Genomic DNA, 27,759 nt, shown 5'->3' on the forward strand with positions numbered 1-27,759 from the left:
TGCATGGCGCGCATCGCACCGGGCGCTCCCGCCCCGCGCACACACTCCCGGACGCGGGCAGCGGCGCGCGCACAGGCAGCCCCAGCCGGGCGCAGCCGTGCAGATCGCGGGTTGTGTGCACACGGGGACGGAGTGGGAGCGGCACCTAACCCACCGGCGCTGCCACAGAGCCGCTTCCCGCCCTGCCAGCGGCTAGCTCCAGAGCAAAGCAGGCTCAGCGGAGAGCGGGCTGCCGTATATATTCCCTAGGCATTTGCAAATTCGACCCCTCGCCTCCCAAGCCATGGCCGGAGCAGGACACCGCAGGGAGGGCGAAGGGATGCCTCCTGCCACGGCCTGGCACTTGGCTGGCCCGCCGCGCTGTCTGGCGCACTAGAGCGAGGGGAGATTGAGACTGACCCGCGCAGGGCCTCAGGAAGCGCCTTATCCCGCCGCTCAGAGCTGAAACTGACCGGATCCGCTGCGGAAGCTGGGGCCGGATCCAGGCAGGGGCTCCCCAGGGCACTGGATACACGGAACCAACCCTCCCGAAGAGCCGAGGCGCTGACGTGACACTGTCCCCGCTGCCCAGAGGTAAGCGCTTGGCTCGCCCTGTGTTGCACAGCCCCACCATGCAAAAGTGTCCGGTTCCCAATCCATGGCAGCTGCCCCGTTCAGGTGTAGAGCTCAAGCGGTCCTTGCTGGCGAGTCAAACCTAATGGTCGTAATAGGGAATGGAAATGCATTCCCACGGGGCTGGGTTTGGCAGCTCCTCGGCCCTTTTTCTTTCCCCACGTCCAGCGGATTTCTTGAGGCTGGATGGAAAACTTAATTCCGCGCGAAATGTCAATAATACACTTGCTCGAAGGATCTCAAGCAGGAGCAAATTGTTCACCGAGTGTGAATTAAAGCATGTCCTCTATGGCTGCTGTGCAGGATCCTCTGAGACTTTCTATTTAAAAAGTCCACCACAATGCAACAGTTAATTAAGAAACAACCTTGTGAATTTGTTCCTAAATTTGTTTTTTTAAAAGGACCTGACAACAAGCTAAATGTGTTTATTAGTGGAGATTTAGAACTCTATCAGTTTTAATCATGCTTTTCCCTTCTGTCAATCCTGATTAATCCAGTTCACTGCCTACCCCATATAGTACGGCCGCAGCAGCACTGAGCATGCTCCCATATGGAGTGGCATGTTTTCTTGTCTTTTCTCCTGCTCTCACATAGTAAGCCACGTTAAGATCCGCCCCCCCCTTCGCTTTTTCTTTTTGCCTTTACTCCTGCTGACCTATTAGAAATCTGAAAGACTCAGCACCTTTACAGTCATGTTTAAGCCTGTTTAACAGCAGCATAATAGTAGATTCCATCATTCATTTTTATTGAACACTTGCCCAACCTACTAAAATCACATGAATGGTACAAGCCTTCAGTATGCATACACATTACTTAACATCATGGCAGGTAACGCCTCAGGAAGAATTCTACAGAATTTAATAGAGTTGAAACCAATAGGGTTTTATAAATCTTACTCTAAAAACCTATAGAACAGAACAAAAAGCAATAAATTTTAATTTAATTTAAAACTACCAAAAGTTTATGATTTTAACTTAATTGACTAGGGCTTTTCCACAGTGGCATGCAAAGGCAATAATATAGATCAGTGTACATATCCTTTTCTCTGTCTCATCTGTCTACAAAGCTAAAGAACTCTTGCTATTTCACAAATTGACAATGTCCTAAAAGAAATAAGTGAAATATTTACTGTGAGTAACACAATCTTCATTGGCATTTATTAAGACATATTTATTCCATGGTTTAGGTGGCCAGCATATCCCTCTTCCTGCCAGTAAAATTCTTCCAGTTCTTCCCTTGCCTTCTCTGTGCCCCTCAGATAGCATTTATTCATTCTTTAATTAGGAAATCCTAATGAATGTCAGTGGGCTCCTCCAGCTATCCAATACTAATGGTGTCCTATGATGGGAAGCCCTCATAAGACCAAGGGTATTGGGACCCCATCTTGCTAGCCCTTTCTGATGTAAGTAAATGGTCCTACTGTGAATAGTGCCATTGAAGGCAATGATTACACTTGTGAGTTAATGGGTACAGTTGGTGGAACTGAGTCTTGGCATTGCGAAAAGATGGGTTTCTTTAACAAATGCTTTTCTTCTGCAAGTGTGTTTTTCACGTGACTTTCCCTTATAAAAACAACAACAAAAACCAAATAAAAAATAGCCATTTTTTCTACAATCCAAAACCTTTTAAGCTTTTAATGTAGATAGATTTAAAACTTGCATAAACATTAGGTCACAAGTATTTGGCAGGCATATTTAATGAAAGCCATTAACAATCCCCATAATAAAGTAAGATTATAGTGTTTAGAACTGTCCTCGGTTTATAGAGAAAGAGATCCAGTTAAAGTAGAGAGCCCAAATCCATGAAAGCTGTTGAGCATGCTCAGTGGAGTATCTAACATTTCTGTTGAATTCAGAAAGAAGATGGGTGAGGTAATCTTTCGTTGGGCCAACTTCTGTTGGTGAGCGAGACAAGATTTCAGGCTTGCACAGAGCTTTTCTGCAGGCCTTGGAAAGGTACTTATTAAAGCATCACAGATAAATACAAGGGGGAACAGATTGTTTAGCATAAGGAGTTAATACATAAGAGACCTTTCAAGGTGAAGTGGATCGTTAACACCTCTGCAGTCACAGGACAAAAGAGGATTAGTGAGTTATAGATCATTGTAATGAGCCTTAAATCCAGTGTCTTTATTGAGTCCATGATTTTTAGTGTCTAACGAAGTTATGAATTTAAGCTCCCAGGCTTGTCTTTTGCAGTAGGGCATTTCATTAGTGGTAGCTGGCTCCTAAGAATTGGGGTAAGAGGCCAAGACTGGGGCCAGTCCTACTTCCATAGAAATCAGTGTATTTTTTTTTTTTTTTTCATATAGAGCACCGTCAAGCTAATTTTTTCTTATGATATTGAATCAGAAACTGATTCATGCTGTCATGTCATTTATGCCAATGGAGATTCTGCAGCAGTGCAATCAAGAAAACGATCTCTTTTCAATAAACCCAAATGGATATGCCTAGATCCATCAGCTAATTTTTCATTATTATTTTTTTTTTTAGTCTGATTAGCCATAGTGAAACATCACAGTTCCAATGTCTTTTTTTTTTCAGTACCATCAACACCCATGTTTAGGGTTCCCTGAATGAATTTTTATCATAATTTGTTCTTGTCAGAGAACATTCCTAATTCTCTTTTTTGAAAAATAATTATTTTCACAGTCCATGGTGCATTTTTTCCTTAGTTCTGATAGTTAGAAACAGAAAATCAAAATGCCAGTTCAAAACTGACTTACAAACAGTGTAATGACAAGACCAGCATTAAGCTTTGGCACAAGCAGAGCAACGGGTGTGGGGAAGAGGCTAACATTAGAAATGTAAATGCTGCTTTTTGTCACTTTAAGGTGCATGAAAAAGATTTGAAAATGTTTTTAATAACTTAAATCGAAGAAAATTTGCAACATATAAGGCAACGTCTGCCCTTGCACAACTCCCATTGACGTGCATATCTGAGAGCAGAATTTGGTTCTAGTGCTTAATTTAAAGAGACAATAGCAAGGGACAAATTTTCACTGTTGGCTAGTTGTCACATGTACATAAAACTCTCCTATATGTGGGACTACTTTGTATCTACCAAATGTCCCATTGTGACTGACCAATTCAAAATAGATTTTTTATGCACCAATCCTACAAAGACATAAGGAAATGTGTAACTGTACATGTGTGAGTAGTTCAGTTCTATTGAAATTAAGAGGACTGTGCATGTGTGCAAAGTTATACATGTGTTTATCTTTGCAGGATTAGATCCTTAGTAATTTTTTTGTAGACATAATGGATGATCCTGCAGTCCTTTTTTAGGCCTTACTGAGGAATAGTCCTTGGATATTATGGGTAGTTTTGCCTTTGTAAGAACTACAGGATGGGGCCAGTACAATATGGTAATTACCAAACAATTATTGTAGAAAAATCTTGTCCAAATATCTTATACAACATACACATAACTTTATACATTATATATTCAAAATGTTCATACCCTAATGATCACAATTAAGTTTATAACATTGCCCATCAGTACAAAACACATAACTAATATTGCACAGACTGCAAAAAAAATGCTGTAGAGTTACAAATTTTGCCTCTGTGAGAAACAAAAGGACAGTCATGTGTTAGTTTTTTGGGTGTGACATTCCACAAGCTCATAGTTTTAGTCAAAGGGACAGCATCTGTCAAGCCTTTCACAAAGAAACATGCCACATTCAGCAACTTCCTCTCATATATACACACCTACTTTGTACAAGCAATTTCTATTCTGTTATGTTAACTCACACATAGTGATTAGTCACAAAGAACATTGTCAATATTATTTTATAAATACAAATCTATGTATTTTCAGATTAGTTTAATCTATGTATTGGTTTCTGGTCACCAAATCCTCCAGGGAGTGTCTCAAATCCACATCATGTAGCTGACTGCTAGACTTTGTATTTGGATTCATGAAATAGGTAAAACTACTGGAACTTGATGGGTTCTTGAACTGTTTCAGCATATCAGTCTTCTCAGACAAGCAATTCTAGCAAAGGTCTGAAATGAAGTTCCTCAATAAATTGCCTTGAGAGTTGTCTTCCTCCACTGTGCCCTCCCCTTGCTCCACCCAATGGAACAACAAGGATTAACCATTGGCGCTAAGCTATTCCTCTTTTTGTGATCTGTATTATTAATGTGAAGGATACTAAAAACTGAGGGCCAACTTTTTGGCATTAAGAGAGCATGAAGCAGTATAACTATTTTCAACAATATCTCACAATCACTGAAAGTTAACAATTTGTTCCAAACCTACCAGAATGTTCACACTTTGGTCCAGTGGTTCTCAACCTTTACAGACTGCTGTACCCCTTTTAGGAGTCTGATGTGTCTTGTGTACTCCAAGTTTCACCTCACTTAAAAACAACTTGCTTAGAAAATTCAAAAGTGTTCCAGCACACTATTACTGAAAAATTGTGTACTTTCTCATTTTACCATCTAATTATAATATAAATTAATTGGAATATAAATATTGTGCTCAATTTCAGTGTACAGTATATAGAACAATATAATACAAGTCGTCTGTATGAAATTTTAGTTTGTGACAACTTCACTAGTGCTTTTTATGTATCCTGTTGTAAAACTAGGCAAATATCTAGATGAGTTGATGTACTCCCTGGAAGATCTCTGTGTACCCCCAGGGGTATGTGTCCCCTTGGTTAAGAACCACTGCTTTAGTTCCACAGCCAGACAGAATTCTTCACTAGGGTGTTGTGGAAACTCACTAGATACATGAGTCATTTGGGATATTCTACCAAAGACAGAGGGGACTGTCTGAAAGCTATAACTTCCTCTGCTTTAAGGAAGTGCTAAGAGTGGGAAAGGAGAGTGACTGCTATGTACCGACAGTCTATGTATAAGTTTGATGTGTGTTTGGGTCCAAACCAGAGACAATTCCAGGGTAGCTCTGAATGACGTTAGATCCCTTGAAAATACATTGAATACAAGATTGCCAAGGTAATGAATCTTAACAACAGCTAGCTCTTAGATGGCACTTCATCAGTAGATGTCAAAGTGCTTTACCACAGAGGTCAGTGTCATTATCTCCATTTTTACAGCTGGGGAAACTGAGGCAGAAAGAGGGGAAGCCCAAGGTCACCAGGCAGGCCAGAGCCAGGAATAGGACCCATGTTTCCTGAATCACTATCTAGTGCTCCAGCCACTAGGCAATGCTGCCTCTTGATAACCCATGGACTGGATTTGACAGAAAGTTCATTAGCTCAGCTAGGAATCAAGAGAGATGGCCTGTACACCACCAGATAAAGAGAGAATTTTTTCAGTTAGTTCATCCAGAAGTGACTGGCTTGATATAGGAATTACGGAGTGAAATTCTATGGCCTGTGTCATGCAGGGATCAGATTAGATGATCACAGTGGTCTCTTCTGACCTTTAAACCTGTATATTCATGAGTCTTTGGTGCTGTCAATCTGGCCCCTTGCATGAACATTGTGTGTGTGTGTGTGTGTGTGTTTTTTTTAATCAGGCAAGCAGTTAAATAAGTAGCAGTAAATCATAATCTAAACAGGGATTAAAATCATTTAAAAAGAAAAATAAGAGGCAATATAGGCAAAATACCCTTTTCTCGACCATCCATATTCAGCATATGGAATTCCCATTAAAGTCAGTGGGAATGATCCTCATCAAGGCCCGGCTCCTCAAAGGTATTTCTGCATCTAACTCTAGGTGCCTAAATACCTTTGAGGACCTTGTCCCAAGTACTCACAGGATCAGCCCCTGTAAATATTAGTATTTTCATGGAAGACTCCATTTTCCACCTCATCCCAGCCTATGACTGTCGTCTTAGTATGTGGTAAACTTTCACTGTAATGCAAACAACATAGATTTCAGTACAATGTTTATGATGTTTTTTCCCCCACTCCTGCAGTTGTGTTGGCCAGATGGACTAGGTTCATATTTTGTTAAATCTCACTTATATAGTTGCTGTTGAATACAGTCCCATCTCCTGTTGAGCGCAGAGCTGACAGCCAGCAGGTTTCTCTGACACCATTGAATTTGGCCATCAAACTGCCTCTGACTTCACCATGTGTTGCTATTCTGAGGTCAACAAATGTGATTTTTTTCCCCATCCTAGCACAAGATGTGATGGGCCAGACCCTCAGCTGGTGTAAATCGGCATAACTCCCCTGAAGTCAATGGAGTGATGCCAATATACTGCAGCTTTGGATCTGGCCCAGCGTCTTCAGAACACACTCCCTGCAGCTGGGGAGTGCAGTGGACAAGAACAATAAACCGTTAAGCTGCTTTGGCGCTATTTTTTCTTAAAAGTTGCATACACATTAAGCACATTGTTGTTTTTACTACCTGTGGGTTCGGCCAAAGGAAACTGAAGAGCATTTTGGAAATCACAATGCTGCAAACTCAGCAGAAAGAAAAATCCAAACAAAGCAAATGACCCAGTAGTGTCTTGAACATTAAAGAATTACAAAAATAACAGACCTCCCCCACCCCCACTCAGTAAGACACTTATGGCTGTTGGGAATGTAACTGAAGTGCTATGTCAGAAGCAAATTATTAGTTTAATTTAGGTTTGTACATTAAGGAATTTTATATATACAGTATTTCCCATTTATGTCTTTTAAAAAATATTGACTTTTCCTGTATATTTTTTGTTTGTTTAATACATTGATACTCAGACCTCAGTGGTTCAAGAGCCAAATTAGCAATCAACATTATCCAAAAGAGTGACAGTAGTATGAATTTATATATATAATTTTCACAGCAAAATGACTGACCAAGTGTTATTATTTTATCAACTACAATTGGTTAACAATGTAGTAAAAGCCTCCTGCTTGGTTAATGACTTAGACTGGTTAATAGTTAAATCACACAGTGTTTTAATATCATGTGCTGCTAAGAACTACCAGAGACACAGTGAAGAGCCGCTGGGAGCTTGTGAGCCGCAGTCTGAGTATTACTGGTTTAGTACATATATAACAAAATACAGTTATGCTCTGTGTTCATAAGGCAAGAAAAAATGGACAGATTGTAGCATTTCATATTGGTAAATTTCCTGATTTTTATTGTTTAATGTTGTTACTTATTGTTTGTATTGCGGTAGGACCTATAGGACTCAATTAGGATCAGAACACTATTGTGCTAGACACTGAACAAACACCTAAGAAGTCCTTGGCCTAGATATGAGGCTCCTAGTAGTGCAAAATGTACTACGTGCTGGGAGACTATGTATATTCTCATGCATAGCATATCTCGCTATGGGAAGGTATTAAATACAGATCTAGAATTTCTAAGGCTCAGGATGACGAGTAAACTCAGGGGTTCTGTTAGTCATAAGTTTTTTTTTTTCTATACAAGATAATTAATTTTCCAAGTGTGAGATTGGTCCCTTAGGCCCAGATTCATCTCTGAACTAGAACTAAGGCTAACACAGGTATTTGAGAGCAGTTGGCTTTGGGGGGCTAGTTAGGCACCTAGTGCAATTAGGCCAGCTTAATTTACACGCTTTTTGCAATGGTCCCTATAAATGCACTAACCACTGCCCAATTTACCTATGGCCCACCTAAGAATGTGTCCTGCACTAATACCTCCTGTGGAGGTGTGTTGAGACAATACACTGAAACAACTGAAAAGAGTTGGAAGTTTTTCAAAGTTTTTCTTGTGCCTTATTAACGGCATAAGAGGAACCTATCCCACTGCATAGGAAAGATAGGAAGCATGGCAAGAGACCACCCTGGCTTAACCAGCAGATCTTCAATGATCTGAAGCTCAAAAAAGGTTCATACAAAAAGTAGAAACTAGGTCCAATTACCAAGAATGAATATAAACAAATAACACGGTATGTAGGGACAAAATTAGAAAGGCCAAGACACACGACAAGATCAAACTAGCTAGAGACATAAAGGGTAACAAGGAAACATTCTCCAAATCCATTAGAAACAAGACGAAAACCAAGGATAGGCCCGTTATTCAATAAAGGGGGAAAAACAATCACAGCAAATGTGGAAATGGCAGAGATTCTTAATAACTTCTTTGTTTCGGTTTTCACCAAGAAGGTTGGTGGTGATTGGACTGTTAACATAGTGAATGCCAGTGAAAATTAATTAGGATCAGCTGACTGAGGAGATATCTGAGCCATTAGCAATTGTCTTTGAAAAGTCATGGAAGACAGGAGACATTCCAGAAGAATGGAAAATGGTACTATATTTGCCCATCTATAAAAAGAGAAATAAAGACAACCCGGGGAATTACAGACCATTCAGCTTAACTTCTGTACCCGGAAAGATAATGGAGCAAATAATAAAGCAATCAGTTTGCAATCGTGAAGATAATAATGAGATAAGTAACAGTCAGCATGAATTTGTCAAGAACAAATCATGTCAAACCAATCTGATAGCTTTCTTTGACAGGGTAACAAGCCTTGTGGATGGGGGGAAGCGGTAGACATGGTATATCTTGACTTTAGTAAAACTTTTGATACTGTCTCGCGTGACCTTCTCATAAACAAACTAAGGAAATACAACCTAGATGAAGCTACTATAAAGTGGGTGCATAACTGCATGGAAAACCATTCCCAGAGAATAGTTATCAGTGGTTCATGCTGGAAGGGCATAATGAGTGGGGTCCTACTGGGATCAGTTCTGAGTCTGGTTCTGTTCAATATCTTCATCGGTGATTTAGATAATGGCATAGAGAGTACACTTATAAAGTTTGGAGATACCACCAAGCTGGGGAGGGCCGCCTGCAGGGTGCCTCAGGGCGGGGGGGGAGCTGCTACGGGGGGCAGGGGGACGCCTCAGGATGGGGGAGGGCGCAAGGTGGAAGTTTTGCCTAGGGTGCGAAACATGCTTGCACCGGCCCTGGCTGTGGGGTTCGAAAGTTATTGCATTACAGACAGAGAAAAGTCATCAAGTCGAGCATAAGACATCACTTCACTTGGCCAATCTCACTTCACTCAGCCAAACACCTTGTCCATAAGTCTCAGTCCTAGGATATGCTCTTCAATGGGAGTCAAAGGCACTTTGGTCCTTGCAAATCTGACTTCATTGCCAAGAAAACATATATGTGACCATATAAGACAGCACAAAGGCTGAAAAGTGAGAGATGTCCAGACTGAGCATTGACATGAAATGACTGCTGCCCCTTAGCTAAGATTTAAGAGAATATGCCTCAGCCACTCTAGCAAAGAGCAGGATTAACTCTGACAATCCAAAAATAGTTTCCAAGGCTTCAGGATTAATATTCATGAGGCGTATAGAAAGGTACAGTGCACTGATGAAGTCTCCAGCAGCTCACTGGATTTTCTGCAGAAGGTCCCCCAGCGGGTAATGAAAATAGCTAAAATACTGTTATCCTTCGTTGGTAGAGCAGCTTCCTGAATAGGTTACAAAGGGCAAAGGAACCCTTTTCTCCGGCCTTCTGGACGTAACAGTTTTCAAGTACATAAAAGGTGGTAACAAAGGGGGAGGAGAAAAAAATGTTTTTTTCTTAAACCTGCTGAGGAATAGGAACAGAAGCAACGGGCTGGGCTTAAATTGCAGCAAGAGAGGTTTAGGTTGGACATTTGGAAAAACTTCCTCTCAGGTTGGTTAAGCACTGGAATAAATTGACTACGGAGGTTGTGGAATCTCCATCATTGGCAATTTTTAAGAGCAGGTTAGACAAACACCTGTCAGGAATGGTCTAGATCAGTGCCACTCTGAGCTCTGGGCGGCTGTGCCTGTGGATGGTCAATGTAAACAAACTATCTTGCAGCCCACCAATGGATTACCCTGACGGGCCACAGGTTACCCACCACTGGTTTAGATAATACTTAGTCCTGCCATGAGTGCAGGAGACTGGACTAATGTCCTCTCGAGGTCCATTCCAGTCCTATGATTCTATGATTGCTGGTTTAGCTGCTCTGGGACACCAGTAGTGAGCCCCTTTGAGAAGCTCATGTCCTCTTTGTGGCTCCTTTACCATCACAAAGGGGTCAGCCCAACTAATTCTCCCCTCTCTGTGCAGCGTTAATGCTGGGCACTTATTTATTTTTATTTATTCATTTATTTAAAAAAATCCACATGTAAAGGTCTAGACACCCTAAGAATTATATTTATAGCACTTTAAAAAAAATCACTCAGAAAAAAATAATAATCTTATACAGGTAACAAGTTAGCTCATTCATTAAATCAAAGAGTAAATAAAACACTTTCACTCACCACCTCCATAGCCTACCCTTCTGTCTTCCCCAAAACTTTATTTACTGAATGCCTTTGTTTTTCTGTTTTCCATCTAAAGAAGTACAACTTTCTTCAGAGCTAAAATTCTTGGTGGGGAAATATCTGTAGAAATCTGGAATTATTATGTAAACCTAATAAGAACCCACAGACTATAGCTTGGAAACCTTGTGTTTGAAAAATATTTATGTAAAGATAGCACAGAAGGAACCCATGATCTCAGAGTAGGAGACAGAAGGTACAAGACTCTAGGTCTCTGTGATTTTCTGTCCTGGTTTGGCATCTCTTATTTTGTGTGCCCAGAAATCGGAGCCAACCAGTGTCTCATTAAAAAAAACAAGTTCCTTTTCTGAATCCCAGAGTTTGACTGGGAAGATTATTGCTGCTTCACTATCCCCTTCTTCAAAAGCTTTTGTGTTAGGAACAAAATCTTTCCTTTTAGTCTATGTTCCTGCTCTTAAGGCTGGGAAGCACCAGATTTTGTAGATTTTCTGGAGGAGTATCTTCTAGTTTCTTAGCACCTGCCCAGATCGTCTCTTTGTTATGCATTTCTGTTACAGTAAATATCATAGTTCGTCCTGTGCTTTGTCAGAGTTCTTAGATTCTGCTCACCTTTTTAATCTGTACTCTTGCCTTAACAGTAACTATGGAGCACACTTCTCTAGATCACTGGCTTATCTGCTGTATTAGGGCGTAGGGGGCCTACTTTTTCAAGAATGCAATAAGGTTGGTTGCTCCTGCAGTCCTAGGAAGCACAACCAATCCCGGCTCTTACTTGATTTTCCAGAATCTCTATTAATTATTTTTTATTTATTTTTTTTTAAAAGCTGCAAGAAATCTGTTGATTTGCTGGATTTCTCGTACACATTTTAGTGAAAAATTCTTCTCCTGCTGTATTGTATCTTAACTTTATCAAAATGGTGAAAAATTTAGTGAAAAATTCTTCTCCTGCTGTATTGTATCTTAACTTTATCAAAATGGCTCTCTTAGACCTTGTCTATACTGTGAAATTTTACCCTGTCTGAACACACTTGTAAGCAATTGTGTTGGGCATTAACATTGTTTAATGGACAGTGTTGACCAGAACTTTAAGTACTCATTTTCATGTTAGCTGTGATTTAAAACTCCAAAGTTGAAAGTTCCATCACAGTTAGCTGATATGTACACCAAATATAGACTGTTCTGATCTACATAGATTCACAGAGTTTAAGACCAGATGGAATCGCTAGCTCATCTAGTCTGATAGCACAGGCCATTAAATTTCACCATTACCCCTGGATTGAGCCTAATAGCATGTGTCTGCCTAAATCATTTATTCCAAAAAAGGCTCTGTCTTGATTTGAAGACGTCAAGAGATGAAGTCACCACTTCCCTTGGTAATTTGTTCCCTCACTGTTAGAATGTTGTGCCTAGTTTCTCATTTGGATTTGTTTTGGCTTCAGCTTGCAGCCATTGGTTCTTGTTAGGCCCAGATTAAAAAGTCCCTTAATGCCCAATATTTTCTACCCATTAAAGTACTTGTACAAGGTAATCAAGTCACCTCTGTCTTCTTTTTGATAAATTAAACAGATTGAGCACTAAGTCTATCACTGAAAAGCATTTTCTCCAGCACCTCGAATAATTTTTGAGGCTCTTTTCTGAACCCTTTTCAATATTTCAACTCCTTTTTTTAAAATGCAGTTACCAGAACTGGATGCAGTAGCCCATTATCAGTCTCACCAATGCTGTGTACAGAGGTAAAATCACCTCCGTACTCCTACTCACTATATCCTGTTTATACGTCCATAGCTCCCATTAGCCCTTTTTGCCACAGCATTGCACTGGGTGCCCAGCTGAGTTATTTTCCAGTAGACCCTTAACATCACTATAGTGCATCCAGCTTTGTATCATCTACATGATTTTTTGGTAACCACGTGCAGACATGGTTAAAAGTAATAGTTATCTAATGATGTGACCATGTCATAGTAATTCCTCAATCTGAACCTTAGAGTTCAAATATGAGGTACTAGCATTAAATGTCCTCTAGCTTACTTTACCCCCGCTTTTAAAGGATTCTGATAGCGCTGCCACCAGCCAAAAATTCCAGTGTTTGGCTCACTCTGGTCTTCCCAAACTTTCATCCTGGGGCCCAAACTCAATCCCTGAGTCTCAACAACAAAGAGAATAAACCCATTCCCTTCCCCTCTTACCTCCTCCAGGCTTCCCCTCGCTGCGTACCCTGAAGATTACTATTACTATTTAACTCCTTGAATTACAAACAGAGAAGACCAATTCACCTTCCCCCCTTCTTTTTCCCCTCCCAGTCTTTCCCTGAGAGAGCAGGAATCCTGGGACAGAGATTCCTATCCCTTGAGCCTCAACTAGAAAAGAAATCCAACAAGTGTTAAAGAAGAAAACTTTATATAAAAAGAAAGAAAAGACATAAAATGGTCTCTGTATCAAGGTGACAATATACATGGTTAATGGCTTAAAAGAAAAATGAATAAACAGCCTTATCCAAAAAGAATACAATTTAAAAACTTCCAGCAACTCTCACACATGTAAATACAAAAACAATATAAAAACCTATATTGTCTTATACCTCGTCTTACAACTGGAAACAGAAGATTAGGAAAGCCTGAAGGTAAGAGAGATCCTCTCTCAGAGCCGAGAGAGCACTAGAGACCCAGACAAAGGACATACACCCAAAAATTCCATCCCTGAGCTTTGAAAAATCCGGTTTCCTGATTGGTCCTCTGGTCAGGTGTTTGGTTCCCTTTGTTAACCCTTTACAGGTAAAAGAAACATTAACCCTTAGCTATCTATTTGTGACAGACCATATTGTACATGTAGAACTGCGAGATAGTCACTCCTGGAGCTTGCGATAATTTGGGTAAGAGGCTCTAACAGATTTAGTGTCCTATTGCTCTGCCTTTGTACTCTGCTCTGTATTACTTTTGTGACACAAATGGAAGCTCCAGGGTTTTCCCATCACACGCTGAAGTCTTAAAAAATCTTGTTTCTGCGTATGCTCTTTGTGTTAAGACATTTTTTCTTTTAAATTATATTTAGACAGTATTTGCATTTTTTAAAATGTTAGCTTTTCAGTTAGGTAGGTGTATTTCTTTTATGGTGTGAGAGAGCTTCCTTCTTATGCACTTTTTGAAAAGTTTATATGGAAAGGAACTCAGTAAAATATTTTCCTTGTAAAAATTTTCATCCCTATTAATACAGTATTCAGGAAAGCCTGTATTTTTTATGGCCACTATGACTAGTCTATTTTTTTCTTTCATAATGCAGCCATATGAGTGATTCTGTAGTTAAGGTTTTTGACTATTTCTATTATAAGACCAGTTTTTGACATAACCCCTTCCCTTTTCTCTTGAATTTCTGAGGAAGTGCTCCTAGCTGTATGAAATTGATCATTCACGGTCTTCTAGTCAGAGGAGAATTTTTTATGAAGGTTTATTTTCTTTATTATGGTTGTATGGAAAAAATGAGTTGTTAGATGAAAATGCGTTTTTATTAAATATAAAACTGGGAGAGATCATGAAGAAGCTTTATAAGCAACTTGGGAAAGGATACAATCCCATGAACTCTGTGAAACACATCCTGTAGTAAGGGCAAGGTGGTGAATTTCCATTACAAGTCCAATTTTGAGCATCCCAAATTTTCAGAAAAAAAGCTCCTTTAGTCCTGAAATTTCTCATAGGTCTGTTACTAAAGGAGAAGTTTGTTTGTTTTTGTTTTTGTTTTTGTTTTTTCCAAAAGTTTGAGGTTAATCAAACAAACAGTTTTTTAGGATATGGAACTTAAAAACAATAGTGGTTTTTCTTTTTTGTGTGTGTTTGTTTTTGTTAGCTCCTAACATTTATGCCCACTCAATTTGAAGTGGTTTGCATGGACAACTTCGTTTGTTTTATTTAGTAGCCCTCAATAAGCACTAATGCATAGGACTACTTTTAATAAGTCTGCATGGAAAATTCAGGAGTTATAAATTAGAGTCTAGAGTTGAACTTCTGGAAGCTAAACACAGAGGTTTGCAAATACTATAATGTCTCTGAGAGGACTGGTAGAAGTTAGTAATAATATGGAGCCTATCTGCAGAGCTTGTTAATTTCATGAGACGCAGTTCGCGGAACTTACAAGCCTGTCTACTGTAGTTAGCATAGCTCACAAGTTCCATGAAAAACTGGACAGGTGTACAATGGCCAAGCATTCTTTAGCTCTCCCTATGGCCACACTGACTTTCATTAGATTTCCTGCAAAACAGCTTGGGGAAGGCGATCGGCAAACCTCTTTGCCCTAGATCAGCCTTTCAAGCAGTCATTTTGCTCCTGACTCACCCTTCTCTTAGATTAGAATTAGGTTCCTTCTCTCCAAAGAGTCCCTATATTGGCTATCCCCAATTTAACAGTCTCCTTAATTAAATACAAGAGACAAATACTTGCCTCCTGTTCAGGACACTTTGGGTTGTTGAGGTGTCCCAAACTATCTTACTGAGAATTCCCCCAGCCTAGGACAGCATTCAGCTGGTGTAAAGCTGGCATAGCAAGATGTTATGCCAGTCACTCACTGTTACCCATCCTGGCATTAAAGACGTGTTGGGGCAGGGTAGACAGCATGTACACTCTGCCAATTCTCTGTATTGTCCATTGCGGACCACAGCCAACCAATGTAAAATAGAGCAGTTTAAGAAGCCCAAACGCTGCTCTAAGTTATTCTGGGGTATGGGCTGAAGCTGATTCAGGTTGTGACTCAGAAAACTGTAACCAGTTCCCTGGCATAGAGTGGATCTTGATGTAGGAGATAATCTGATTCAAAGTTTATTGGCACAGCTGGAAAAGTAGATAAAACAAAAGGTAATTGGAAACAGTCATCTAGTTGGATGCTATGAAAGAACAGCTACATGGGTTCAATGCAAAGAAATATTACCTATAATATGTTGTTAAAACATCTCTGTCTTAGAACAAGGCCTCTCCCACTATCTTGCAGTCTAAGTGTTGCTTTAATCAAGCTATCTTATGTCTGTTTGCTAGACTGATGGGTACATGTCCAGGGATGTCGCAAGTGTATCACTCCAACCATGTAGATGCAGCTCATGGTTGTTGGCAGTTACAGTGTCCATTAACATGCTGTCATTACATCACCCTAGGCCAAACCCAAGCTAATAAATACTGGCTTGAGTCCATTTAATATATTAGAGGCCCCAGCCTACTAGAGAGCTAGGGCTACTACTCCTGTGTCAGCCCACAGATCCCAAAATACTTTAAACAGCTTTCTTTCTTTTCCAGCACCTATCCCATTTGAAAGCTTTGACCAAACTAATTGAAAAGTGCTAAAAACACATTTCTTTTCTTTTAAAAGTTGACAAAATTATGAATTCAGCTATCTTCTATTATTTCCATAATTCTTGATGATTTTGTTGCAATGAAACCCCTCCTTCATCAGTTACGATTTGACATAAAAAGTTGGATTTCAAAGCTACATGCTGGAATACAAGGATGGAATACAGTTTTACATTCCATCAGCCACTTTTCAGCTTCCTCTTGTTCTATGCTTGACCTATGATTTTGGGATCCCTCATGCTGGCTAAGGGAAAAGTTCCATAGCTTCTCTGAATTGTTTTCCAATTTTATCTTTGTGTGATTCCAATTTTGTTATCAATTAGAACAGATTTCCACTGCAAGAGCCATCATCAGCCTAATCTGCCAAGTCCCTCCTTTGATATGTAGAATGTATGCTATGATTGATTAAATCTTCCTTATGCTCAGTACAAATTTCAGTATACTGATAGTCATTCGATTAAAATAAATCTAGAGACAATTTTTCTGAAAGTTTTACCGAGTGTCATTGGGAAGCTGGGGCATCAATCCTTTCAATTTGGTGACTGAAGGTTTTTTTTAAACTCTCACAATGTTTGCTAGGACTGTGTTAGGTTAACCTTTCTTAACAAGGTTTCAGTGGTGAGCTGAATATCCCAGCTAAATGTGTGTAAATATGTGAAAGGTCTTAGGGTTACTGTACCTGTGAAGGCTCATCTTTTTCATTCATTTTTTAATTGTCTCAACAAGTAACATTAGGCTTCTGTCATAATTTTTCTGAATGGCATCTTCTACAACTTGGGCACAATATTTGGTTTTTTCTTTTCGGATGTAGAATAAGTTGTATTAAGCAGGAACACATTTTTCCATATATAGATGCTTGTAACCATTATCAGGTCACTTCTCAAATTCAACCCATAATCTTGTATCAAAGTCAATATTAATTCTTTTAGTTCTTCCCGTAACTTCCCCTCTTTGTACTTACAACATCTAGTAGTAGACCTGTGACTGTAAAGCTGTTTGAAGGAGTTTGTTGTTTTGTTGTGATGAATCTAAGAAGTAATAGTATGAGGAATCTGCTAATGGTCAATCTTTGACTGCTTTTTCCATGATGGCAGATGTATGTCAAGAGGATGGGAAGTTAGGAGGAGTCTTCGACAAAGGCAGGGAGTCTGGGCTGCTAAGCAGATTGTGATATTGAAAGCAATTGGTAGAGTGTGTACTGGAACCCAGCAAGGTGTTAAGGCCATTGCATCCTTAGCAACTCAGGAACCTACTATGCATACCCAAGCCAAGGTGCACAAGGGCTGGTGTCACAGAGCCCTGCAGGGACCTATAAAGGGGCAGTATCGACAATGCATATCCAGGGCAAAATGTTCCACTCGTTTATTTAGAGTGTTCATTGTATTCCATTGACAGTTACGTTGTTAGCATAAAAAAAATCTCAAAACCTTCTTACATTCAAGACAATGTTTTTCAGAGTTTTTTAACAGCATAATCTGTATGATCTTTGCCATTTTTGGGGTGTAACTTGATTCAGCATCATAGCTATGTTGGGATGGATTAGAATGCAAAACAACTACCTAGGAAATTTAATATTGTGAAGACTGAAGAGTATATAGAAACATGTTATCAAATGTCCTCTTTGCAATGAATTACAAATGTGTAAACGTCTTACATTTATTCACCAATGTCATTTCTCCAGTGTGGAGAAAACCTGAGGAGAAACAGCAGCAGCCCAAGTCCACTGGAGTCTGTTGCTGCTCCCCAGATTTCTCAATGGATGAAGATGATCAGAGCAAATCTGCATTTGCACTCCCAGTTACAACGATGTGTAATGGATCAGCTGCTGCTTAGGGAAGTGAAGGGAAGCATCTAGTGTGTTGCTGAGCAGACAGGGAAAAGAAAAGACCTGCTTCTTTCCAGTGGAATTTAGGAATCAGCAGAAGCAGGCCCTCGGTTTCTCCTCTTCTTTAATTAAAACTACACAGAAGATGAGTTGCTTATATGAACTTCAGAAGGCAATAAAGTCCAGTCTACCAGTTTCAACTCTGGACTTTAAGAAATCTGCAAACTATATTCATAAGATGGGTCAGTCCAGCTCCAGACTTCAAAATATCCATTCTAGAAATGCAGATTCTGAAATCTGTAAATTCCATCAAAATGTACAAGTTACATTAAAACCTTGTGGAGTTCTCACAGGTTCAAATATTCATAGCAAATGATTCCAATATTAATCTCCCATCCTTCAAAGAAGCCTTCAATGGCAATACAAATCCTTGGTGAGGACAGAATAAAATGAAAGCCCAGTCCTTCAAGCCCTTATAAACATGATATTTATTTTAATGAGATGTGTTAATAAAAAACTGAGACTAGTCATGTAAACAAAGATTTTCCATGCCAGCCTGGGTTTGCCAGCTGTAGCTTCACATTTGGAGTTTCTAGGCAAAGTGGTGTTTGAGTTACTTTGATTTTCTTTCTTGAAAATGTCATAAGTTAGGCTTGTCTAACATTAGTTTTCAAACTCATGCTTCCAAAATGCCTTGTTTGAGTTACCTCAAATTTTACTAAATCCATACATAAATAATCTCTACTGGCAGGAGATATGGAACATTTTGAGCAAAAATGAGTGGGTATGAGGAAAGTAAAAAGTGGTCAAATTGAAATTTATAATGAATAATAGATAGTTACAAACTATGGAGTCAGTACTGTACCTCCATATCATATGAAATTAAACACAATTTATTGACAATATGATTATTATCAGTGATTGGAACTTAAACAAAACCTAGGAAAATCCTTTTTTTTTTTTTTTTAAAAAAAGTCTCAGTTGAGCAGTTACTAAAATTCTACATTTATGTAACAAAGATTTAAAAAAATCTCCTTGATTGTGGTTTGGAAATCTAATCTAACTTTCAACCATGGCCCACAGACCTCTGGGTTCCCAGTGAAAACTTCATGTACTGACCTATATACTGTGAACCTCCCACTTCTTATTTTTATGAGCAAGAAGCCTAAACGATCCCAAGATGCTTCATGTATCCACTTATGGGACTACACAGCAACCCACATCAGTCAGTGACACATTTGTCAGTTTACTTTTTGTTAGTTTTTTCATAACTGTATCAAGCAATGCTCTAATATGTATTTTGCAACAATTGTGGTTTGCATTAACCTCATTTTAGTCAATTTCATAATCAAATTTCAGGATGAAAAATCTACCATTAAAGAAAACTCAATTATACTAGTACAAAACTCCTCTGGAATAAACTCTAATAACAACCACAAACAGACAATTATTTTGTTTTAAACTGATCAACTTTTTTACATTTTCTTTTAAACAGGAACAAGAAATGCATTGGATCCCGCAAGAAACAGTGAACTGAAGAAACCTTCTTGAATCTCAAGAAGCCTATAATTTCCAAGGAAATCTTGACTTGTTTAAAAACTGTTCAGAACTGCAATTGGTTTCTGCAATTAAAGTAGTTGCTTAAGGTGAATAAATTATGGACGTAACTATATTTAAAACTCTAATCTTAAAGGATCACATTTCCTCAACACCGTCTATTGAACAAACAACACAAAAGGATGCTACCCACCACAACAGCTTCAGGGACTGGGGCATTAATCGCAGAATGTAATCACACATCCCCATGTTTAGTTGACCCTGTTGCTGCAAATTTCAGAGCAGAAAGTCTAAGGAAAACGTTTAGCTCCTCTTTGAGCTGAAATAAAACAGTGCAATTAGTGAAACTGATCTTGGGAGATGAATGCAGGCTGATATGAACATCTAGGTAAATTAAAACTGTTAAAGCTGAATGATCTTTGACTTGTTAAAGAACGTGTGTTGCTTACTTTGAAAAAAAATAGGAAAAAGGCTCATAGAAAATTAAATTGCGCCAGGAAAAAAAAAATCAAACTCCCCCAAGGTACAGGAAGTGAGATACTTTATTACTATACATTGATCTGTCAATGCCATTCAAGGAAACTCTGAGCAATCAAGCTGTAGGAAACACATTATCGTTACAGATATCTATACAATGTTGAAATTAGTCAAGTTCAAAAGTTAAGCTGCGAGTGGCTGCAGGGACCGCTGCCGCCACACCCCTTTCTGCTGTCAGCGTGTGAGAGGAGTCCAGGCTTGGAAACAAGGCTGAAATTGACCATGTGCCAAGAAGGAGAATTGAGCAAGAAAAACCCACAGTAACGTTCAACCTTAAACCACAAAGAGGAAAAAGGGACGGGGGGAGAAGACGAAGGGGTGGCTAACTGTGCTGCTGAGCTGGGATAGAGTGTGTGTGTGGGGACATTAGCCAGCTCCAGCCTCTGCTAGAGCCATGGAGAACTCAGTCCTCTCCTGTGTCCTTTATCCAGGCGATGGCAATATCAGTGAGGCAAAGACCTGTCCAAAAAGGCTCTGCGGAGAAGCGGAGCAGCAGCTAGGGCCTCCAGCAAAAGCTCTGGGGGAAGCCGAGCGCAGCAACGGCAGCCAGCCGCAGCCCGGCTCCACCGAAGGAAGCGCATCAGCGGGGGACGAGGAGAGCGGGGGTGGGGAAAGCGCCGCGCTCCCTTTGCAAGCCCCCTGCGGTTTCAGCTCCTCCTTGTGCTTCAGCTCGCCCGGGGCGGGGGACAAAGCCCCGCAGCAGGATCCCGGAGCAGCCTCCTCCTGCAGCCGGGTGGTGAAGAGCCAGTGGGAAATTAACAACGCGGCGTCCGAGGAGGAGGGGGAGGCGGGAGGAGCCGACATCGCCCGGCCGCCGCCTGGCACTTACTGCCTCCAGGTTGGAGCGCAGCCCAGCAGCCTGCAGCAGCCGGTCTCGGAGGAGCCGGACCTGGTGATCGAAGTGTCCGGCCGGCGGATCCGAGCCCACAAGTCGGTGCTGGCGGCCAAAAGCGACTATTTCCGCGCGCGCTCGTCCCGGGACATCCTGCGGGTGAAGGGGGTGAGCTACGGGGCGCTGCGCTTGCTCATCGACTACGTCTACACGGCCCACATGGGCGAGGTGCGCCACGACAACCTGGCCGAGGTGGTGAGCGGCGCCCGCGTGCTGCAGATGCCCTGCGCCCTGCACTGCGCGGCCGAGGCCATGCGGGCCCAGCTGCGCCTCGACAACTGCTACCAGCTGCTGTGCCTGGCCAAGAAGCAGCGGCTGGCGGAGCTGCGGGAGGCCGCCTACCGCTTCATGAGCGACCACTACCTGCAGGTGCTACGGGAGCCCGCAGTCTACGGGCGCCTGAGCGGCGCGGAGCGGGACCTCATCCTGCAGCGCCGCCTGGAGGCCGGCAAGCGGTGCCTGCTGGTGGCTGAGGTCAGCGACGCCTTCGAGAGGCTGAGCGCGGGCAGCAGGCCGCAGAGCCGAGAGAGCAGCCGCCCGCAGAGCCCCTCCTCCGTGGTGTCGCTGGAGGAGAGCAGCTACCTGATCTATTGCTACCAGGAGGCGGCCAAGGAGTGGAGGGTGCTGACCCGCCTGCCTGAGGAGGCCAACGTCAAGGGCTGTGCCATGTGCGTCCTCTACAACTACCTCTTCTTGGCTGGGGGCATCACGGCGGCGCCGGGCGAGCAGCGCCCCCGCCTCTCCGACAAAGTCTTCTGCTACAACCCACTCACCGACATGTGGAGCCAGGTGCGGCCGCTGGGCCAGCCCCGCTCGCAGCTCAAGCTGCTGGCCTTGGACGGCTACCTCTATGCCGTGGGGGGCGAGTGCCTCTTCACAGTGGAGAGGTATGATCCGCGGGCCGACCGCTGGAGCCCGGTGGCGCCGCTGCCCAAGGGTGCCTTTGCCGTGGCGCACGAAGCCACCACCTGCAACGGGGAGATCTACGTGTCAGGCGGCTCTCTCTTCTACCGCCTGCTCAAGTACGACCCCCGGCGGGACGAGTGGCAGGAGTGCCCCTATAACACTAGCCGCCGCCGCTCCGCCGATATGGTGGCCTTCAAGAGCTTCATCTACCGCTTTGACCTAAGCGGCAGCCGCGGCGAGCAGGGCCAGGCCGGCGGGGTCGAGGTCTTCCGCTACAACACTGTGGCCAAGCGCTGGAGCCAGTGCGCCTCCCTGAAGCCCAGCAGAGGCCCTCTGCAGCCCTTCCGCTGTGCCGCCCTGGGCAGCACCATCTACTGTGTCAACCGGGCTGGCACCCTACGCTTCAACCTGGCCCAGGACGGCGAGGTGGAGGCTGACGGGGGGCTGCCGGGCAGCTTTGATGCGGAGCTGCTCAAGGCCCCCTTCGAGGCCAAAGGTGTCCTCCTGCCCTTCGTGCTTACCCTGCCAGAGAAGCCAGACAAAGCTGGGGAGCGGGAGAGCCCCCTGGTGCTCTGAGTGGGCCTGGTGTGAGGGCAGCCAGATCAACTGCAGGAAGGGGCTGCAATTGATTTCTGCCTGGTGCCACCATCAGCTGGTCTGGGGTCCTTCCGCCACTGCATGGCAAACATCTAGCCAGGGGCCTACTCCAGCTGGCAGGATTAGAGGGAGCTGGACCTGCCCCTAGCTCAGCAGCCTGCCTGACAGCCACAGCGCCTGACTAGGGGCATCTTCAGAAGGTATGCATGCATTAGAGGGCTGGCGTGCCCCTCTTGAAATGTTGATCTAGGGCTGCTGCTGGTTATAACCACTCTAATCTTTACTTTGCTTCATGCGGGAAGAATTCACTCTTTGGCGTTGGTGAGCAGCCAAGCAAATTAAGAAAAGCTGCTAAAATAGGATAATCTTTGGGATAATGTGGGGCAGTTCCCACTCTGGAGAAGACCTTTCCTCCTGGAGTTATATAAATCCCTGAAAACAGAAGCTTATAAGGGAATATTTAATAATAGTGTTGCTCTTGTATATATACACAAGAGAGCTGCTTCTTCTGCCATTCATTTTCTCCTCTCTTTTGGATATTAGTTGTGAATACTGCTGGCTACATAAAGGAATTCAGTTTACTTCTGATGCTAAACTCAACAGTGCATATGTTAGAAAAGTGTAAGGAGATCATCTGAATTGCATCCTTTCATTTTTGGTTCAACAGATTCTTTAAGGAAGACATGGCACTGTAGCCCCAAGAGTCTGCAACCACAATGAATGATTTAACAGAGACCAGATTTAAAGTTTTTAAGCAACACAAATGCCTGCCACATGTTCATATTTAGAATACTGGGGAAAAGTCAATTTACCATAGCACAGCAGAATTGTGGGTGAAAGAAGTGATAATTTCTGTAAAAGACAATGCTTTACTTTTTTATCCGAAGTTTTAAATTATAATAAACAGAAAGCAAGGCTGTTCAGTTCATGGCAGATTGACGTGCCTGGATGCCACTGATTTTTGGGGAAAACATTTTGTATTTCACTGCTCTTTAATTAACTGCAAATCAATGAAAATGAACCTAAACCAAATGTGAATTCTTTCAAACTGATTGCATTCAGTTTACATATTACATTTTATGTCCAGTAGCTTGTGGTAAGAGACTGTTCCAGCATAGAACAAGGCTATCACTGGAGAGCAAGAAAAACAAGAGTTTGCTACGGGGCTGATTATACGTATGTACTAGCATAATGTTGAGATTTCCCTATCTTTTAATTGAGAGACTGATTTATTTATTTGAGGTAAATGAGTGTTGTAATTAATAATTCACTTGTCAATTATAGTTCATACTGATACCATATACTTTTGTTTGGATTCTGAATCTTTTGAGAATAATTGTTTATGGAGCAGCATATAAGGAAGAGAAAAATGATATAATGGGAAATTCAAGCATACTTTTTATCATGTTATTCAGTAAAACAAGTGTAGACCTTCTGGACAGGCATGCTGTATTAAAAAGCGCACTTGCATTTATTTTATACATTTTATATGTAGACATCCAATGGAAGGATACAGCAAATCTGTTTAGCTTTACAGTAATTAATGAGAAACCATTTTCTTAAAATAGACCCAGTGTTTTTGCTGCTGTTAATTCAGCCTGAAGTTGCCACTTTATTATGGAAAAGAATTGTTTATGAGTATTCAGCATTCTAGAAAGACATAGCAACTTCACATCAAAGAACTGCAGTAGAAGAATCCTTATGTTTTATTAAAATATCTTATGTTAGCAGGGTACTAACAGTAAAATTCTTATATCTCATTGCTACTTCTAAAGAAAGGCAGCAGATTCTACTATGAGACATCATTTTGACAGATAGAAGACACAGAGTTTATCTTTATGGTTTATTTGATGTTTTATACAGTTGATCTGATTAGAATGCTATTTAGAAACTAGTGGTGCAATCATGAAACCTTTAGTCAAATTATCTCCCCAATAAAGTCGCCGTAAGTGTTACCTGAACAAGGATTTTATGACTGGACTATATAAATTTTAGCCTAGTCAGCATGCTAGCTGGTTGAATGGGATTTAACACTGCAGTTTGAATTTATGTTGTGCATCCAAGTGAAAGTTAGATAGTGATCTTTTACTTGCTGATATACTTAACAGATTAGTTAATTCCTTAGTTGGACAAATACAATTTTGCGTTTTTCTCCTAATTATATTATTGCCTTCTAAGTATAAGAAGAGCTGTGAGGCTAAAGAAAAAATCATTTGTGTGCATTAGAATTTTTCATATAATTGTAGCACAGGTAATGCTTACAGTTCAGTAACTGCAAATACTTCTGCACATGCTTGAAGCTAAGCAGTGTGCAAGTATTGCTGGATCAGAGCCTGAACCAGTATAAGGAGCAGATGCACATATTGAAATGTCAGTTTATCTCATAGTACAGTTATACAATTGTTTATGTATTTGAATACCTTATCTAATACAGTATTTATACTATATTTCTAGTGAGGAAGCTAATCAGGTTTGTAACTTTTTCTCCCTTTGCATTTTAATTCGGTGGTATTTTATGAAAATGCTGCCTGATTAGTTTTGGGAAATCACTGTGACCTTAAATTTATAAAGATATTCCACAAACATCCAGCAAAGATTTGAAAGGTACCTTTATGATAATTAAGATATTTGTTGCTGTCTATGACTAGAAAACATATTTGCAAATACACTTTACAACAAAACCAACCAAAAGTAAACAAACAAGATTAAATCAAAAGTGCTACAAACACCATGAAGACATTTTCGCTATTTCATTCAGACTAGGAATGATAGTATTGGACCAAAATGTGCTCTCACTATTTACCCTGTGAAAAACAATCTGGTTTTAATTAGTAGTAGTCAGTCAAATAGACTTTTCTTTATATCCTAGTTGCATAATCACAGCCGGATGATTGATTTTTCTGGTAACATAAAGACATTTCTAGTTGATTTCCTATTCTCTGCCCCATGTTACCTAAGTAAGTCTCCTGTGACTTTTTTCCCATTATATCTTCAGTACTAAATTAAGTTATGAATGTACCAAGTGAAATGAAGATGCAAGCCTTACTAGCAAAGTTAGCAACAGACAGAGAGCCAAGCAATGACATGAGAAAGAACCTTAATTCTGCAACACTGTTACTCCTGTTTATCCCTTGAAACCAATTCAAAGGAATTATTGTCAAAAGAATATCCCTATTTGCTCAACACAAGAATTGCTAAACAATATGGGAATGATGCTAATCATAGCTGTTTAATGAATAAAACTGTTGTGCAGTAGCTAATGTGAATTCCATGCACAATGAAATCCTTTGTAAATAAATAGCGGATAGAATTTCAGCTGCTAAAAGAATAAATTATTCACACGAAAGCTGTACCTCTCCTATGCTGTTTGGTTAGGTGTCAAAATGATTGCTCTCAGTACCTTTGGTTATCTATTGTTCATGAGTAGCTTATTGCTTTTCATGCTTTAACAGCATTGATTCCAGTGACCGCTCCACAGATTCTTTCCATTTTGCAAGCACAGAGCTTAAACTCAGCACTGGGTTGATTTGCTTTGTGTCTCTATAGTGACACCTAGCATTTGTTACTTGAACAAACACCAGAAGTTCTATAGTGAGTTACTTTTTTCTTAGTTTGAGTTTTTCTCAATGACATTGATTTTGGTACAGTTATAAAAGCATAAGAAAAGAGGAGAAACTCTTATATCATATCCTAATGGTACCATTAAAGTAACTGTAGTGAGTCATTTAATGAATCTATCTGTAAAGGATAATATCCTGCCTTTGTTCTGTGCACTGAATTCACAGTGGATTGAAAGGCCTTTTATGTGTGCTGTGATAGCAGAATGTAGACTTAAGTAATTTCTAAAAAAATTTTAATCTAAGGCTGGGCAGATCCTGTTGGAGGGTGGTGAAGCACTGGAATGGGTTACCTAGGGAGGTGGTGGAATCTCCTTCCTTAGAGGTTTTTAAGGTCAGGTTTGACAAAGCCCCTGGTTGGGATGATTTAGTTGGGAATTGATCCTGCTTTGAGCAGGGGATTAGACTAGATGACCTGCTGAGGTCCCTTCCAAACCTGATATTCTATGATTCTGTGAATACCCAGAGGTAGGAGACTAGGGTAGTTTGTACACCTAGAGGGCCAAATTCTGCTCTCAGTTAAATCAGTGTAAATATGGAACAATTCCACTAATTTACACCAGTACAGCTGAGAATAGAATTTGGCTCACAAACTCTGAGTCAAATTCTGCCCTCAGAAATGTCCAATCCCACTGATGTCACACCATTCATTTTGGCTTAAGAAAAGTATTGTAGTAGGAGCCGCTGGAGTAAATTTACCAGAATTAGGAATCAGTATTCTATTTTGTATTTTAGAGGCTCTCTCAGTTTCACAAGTTACCAGCATTTACCAGATAGGAGAAAATGTCTCCTGCTCTGTTTATTTATTTTTAACTACCATATATTTAGCCAAAGCAAACAAATAATAGTTGGGGAGGGTATTGGGGAAGCTCAAAGTAGTATTTTAGCCAGTGTGGAATACATGGCCAGTCGTCTTAAAATATTTTAGTAAACACGTTTTCCTATTTATATTTTTTCCATAACTGGAGCACATTTCAAACAAATACAGTATTTTTCAGTGAGCTAGTTTATTGCAGCAACCTCATGCTTTGCTCTTAAGCGTTAATGTTAGTGGTGAATAAACCCTAGACAAATTCGTGAAACTATAAAATGACCACATTGATACTGTCATTTATCACAGACTAACTAATGCAAATGCTTCAGACACTGTGCACAATTCAGGTGAATTACATTTGTAACTGATGTATTTATTAACAGTTCAGTTTTAAATATCTAGGCAAAAATCACTGTAAAGCTTTTTATGTACTCTAATTTATGCTGTAATGGAATAAATACATGCAAAAGCTCCCCTTAGGGCTTTGCGGGTAGTCGGTGTCCTTTCTTTATTACATTTCTTTATTTTATATATAGTAATCTATATTGTTTACAATAAGTAAACAGTGTTGTGTACATTCTTAACATACAGCAGGGGATTGAAGTTCTAAGTACAGTATAATTGGCACATACATTTTAATAGCAGCAAAGAATCCTGTGGCACCTTATAGACTAACAGACGTTTTGGAGCATGAGCTTCGTGGGTGAATACCCACTTCGTCAGATGCATCTGGACGAATAGCTGGGTATTACCCACGAAAGCTCATGCTCCAAAACGTCTGTTAGTCATATAAGGTGCCATAGGATTCGCTGCTTTTCCAGATCCAGACTAACACGGCTACCCCTCTGACACTTGACATACATTTTAATGG

General features: G+C 40.9%; 1 protein-coding gene across 2 annotated transcripts; it reads left to right on the forward strand.

The window, feature by feature from the left end:
* On the forward strand, window positions 1-27,373 carry KBTBD11 (kelch repeat and BTB domain containing 11). 2 transcript variants are annotated; one of them, XM_075063711.1, is made up of 3 exons: window positions 1-573; window positions 2,468-2,567; window positions 19,464-27,373. In XM_075063711.1, the coding sequence occupies exon 3, from the start codon at window positions 20,457-20,459 to the stop codon at window positions 22,434-22,436; it is 1,980 nt and encodes a 659-aa protein (XP_074919812.1). In that variant the 5' UTR covers window positions 1-573; window positions 2,468-2,567; window positions 19,464-20,456; the 3' UTR covers window positions 22,437-27,373. The 2 variants fall into 2 exon arrangements, with proteins under 2 accessions (XP_074919812.1, XP_032632944.1); XM_032777053.2 differs by lacking the exon at window positions 2,468-2,567 and having other exon boundaries at window positions 2-573.
* The last annotated feature ends 386 nt before the right edge of the window (window positions 27,374-27,759 follow it).

The sequence above is a fragment of the Chelonoidis abingdonii genome, chromosome 3 (genome assembly GCF_003597395.2).
Source record: "Chelonoidis abingdonii isolate Lonesome George chromosome 3, CheloAbing_2.0, whole genome shotgun sequence".
NCBI lineage: Eukaryota > Metazoa > Chordata > Testudines > Testudinidae > Chelonoidis > Chelonoidis abingdonii.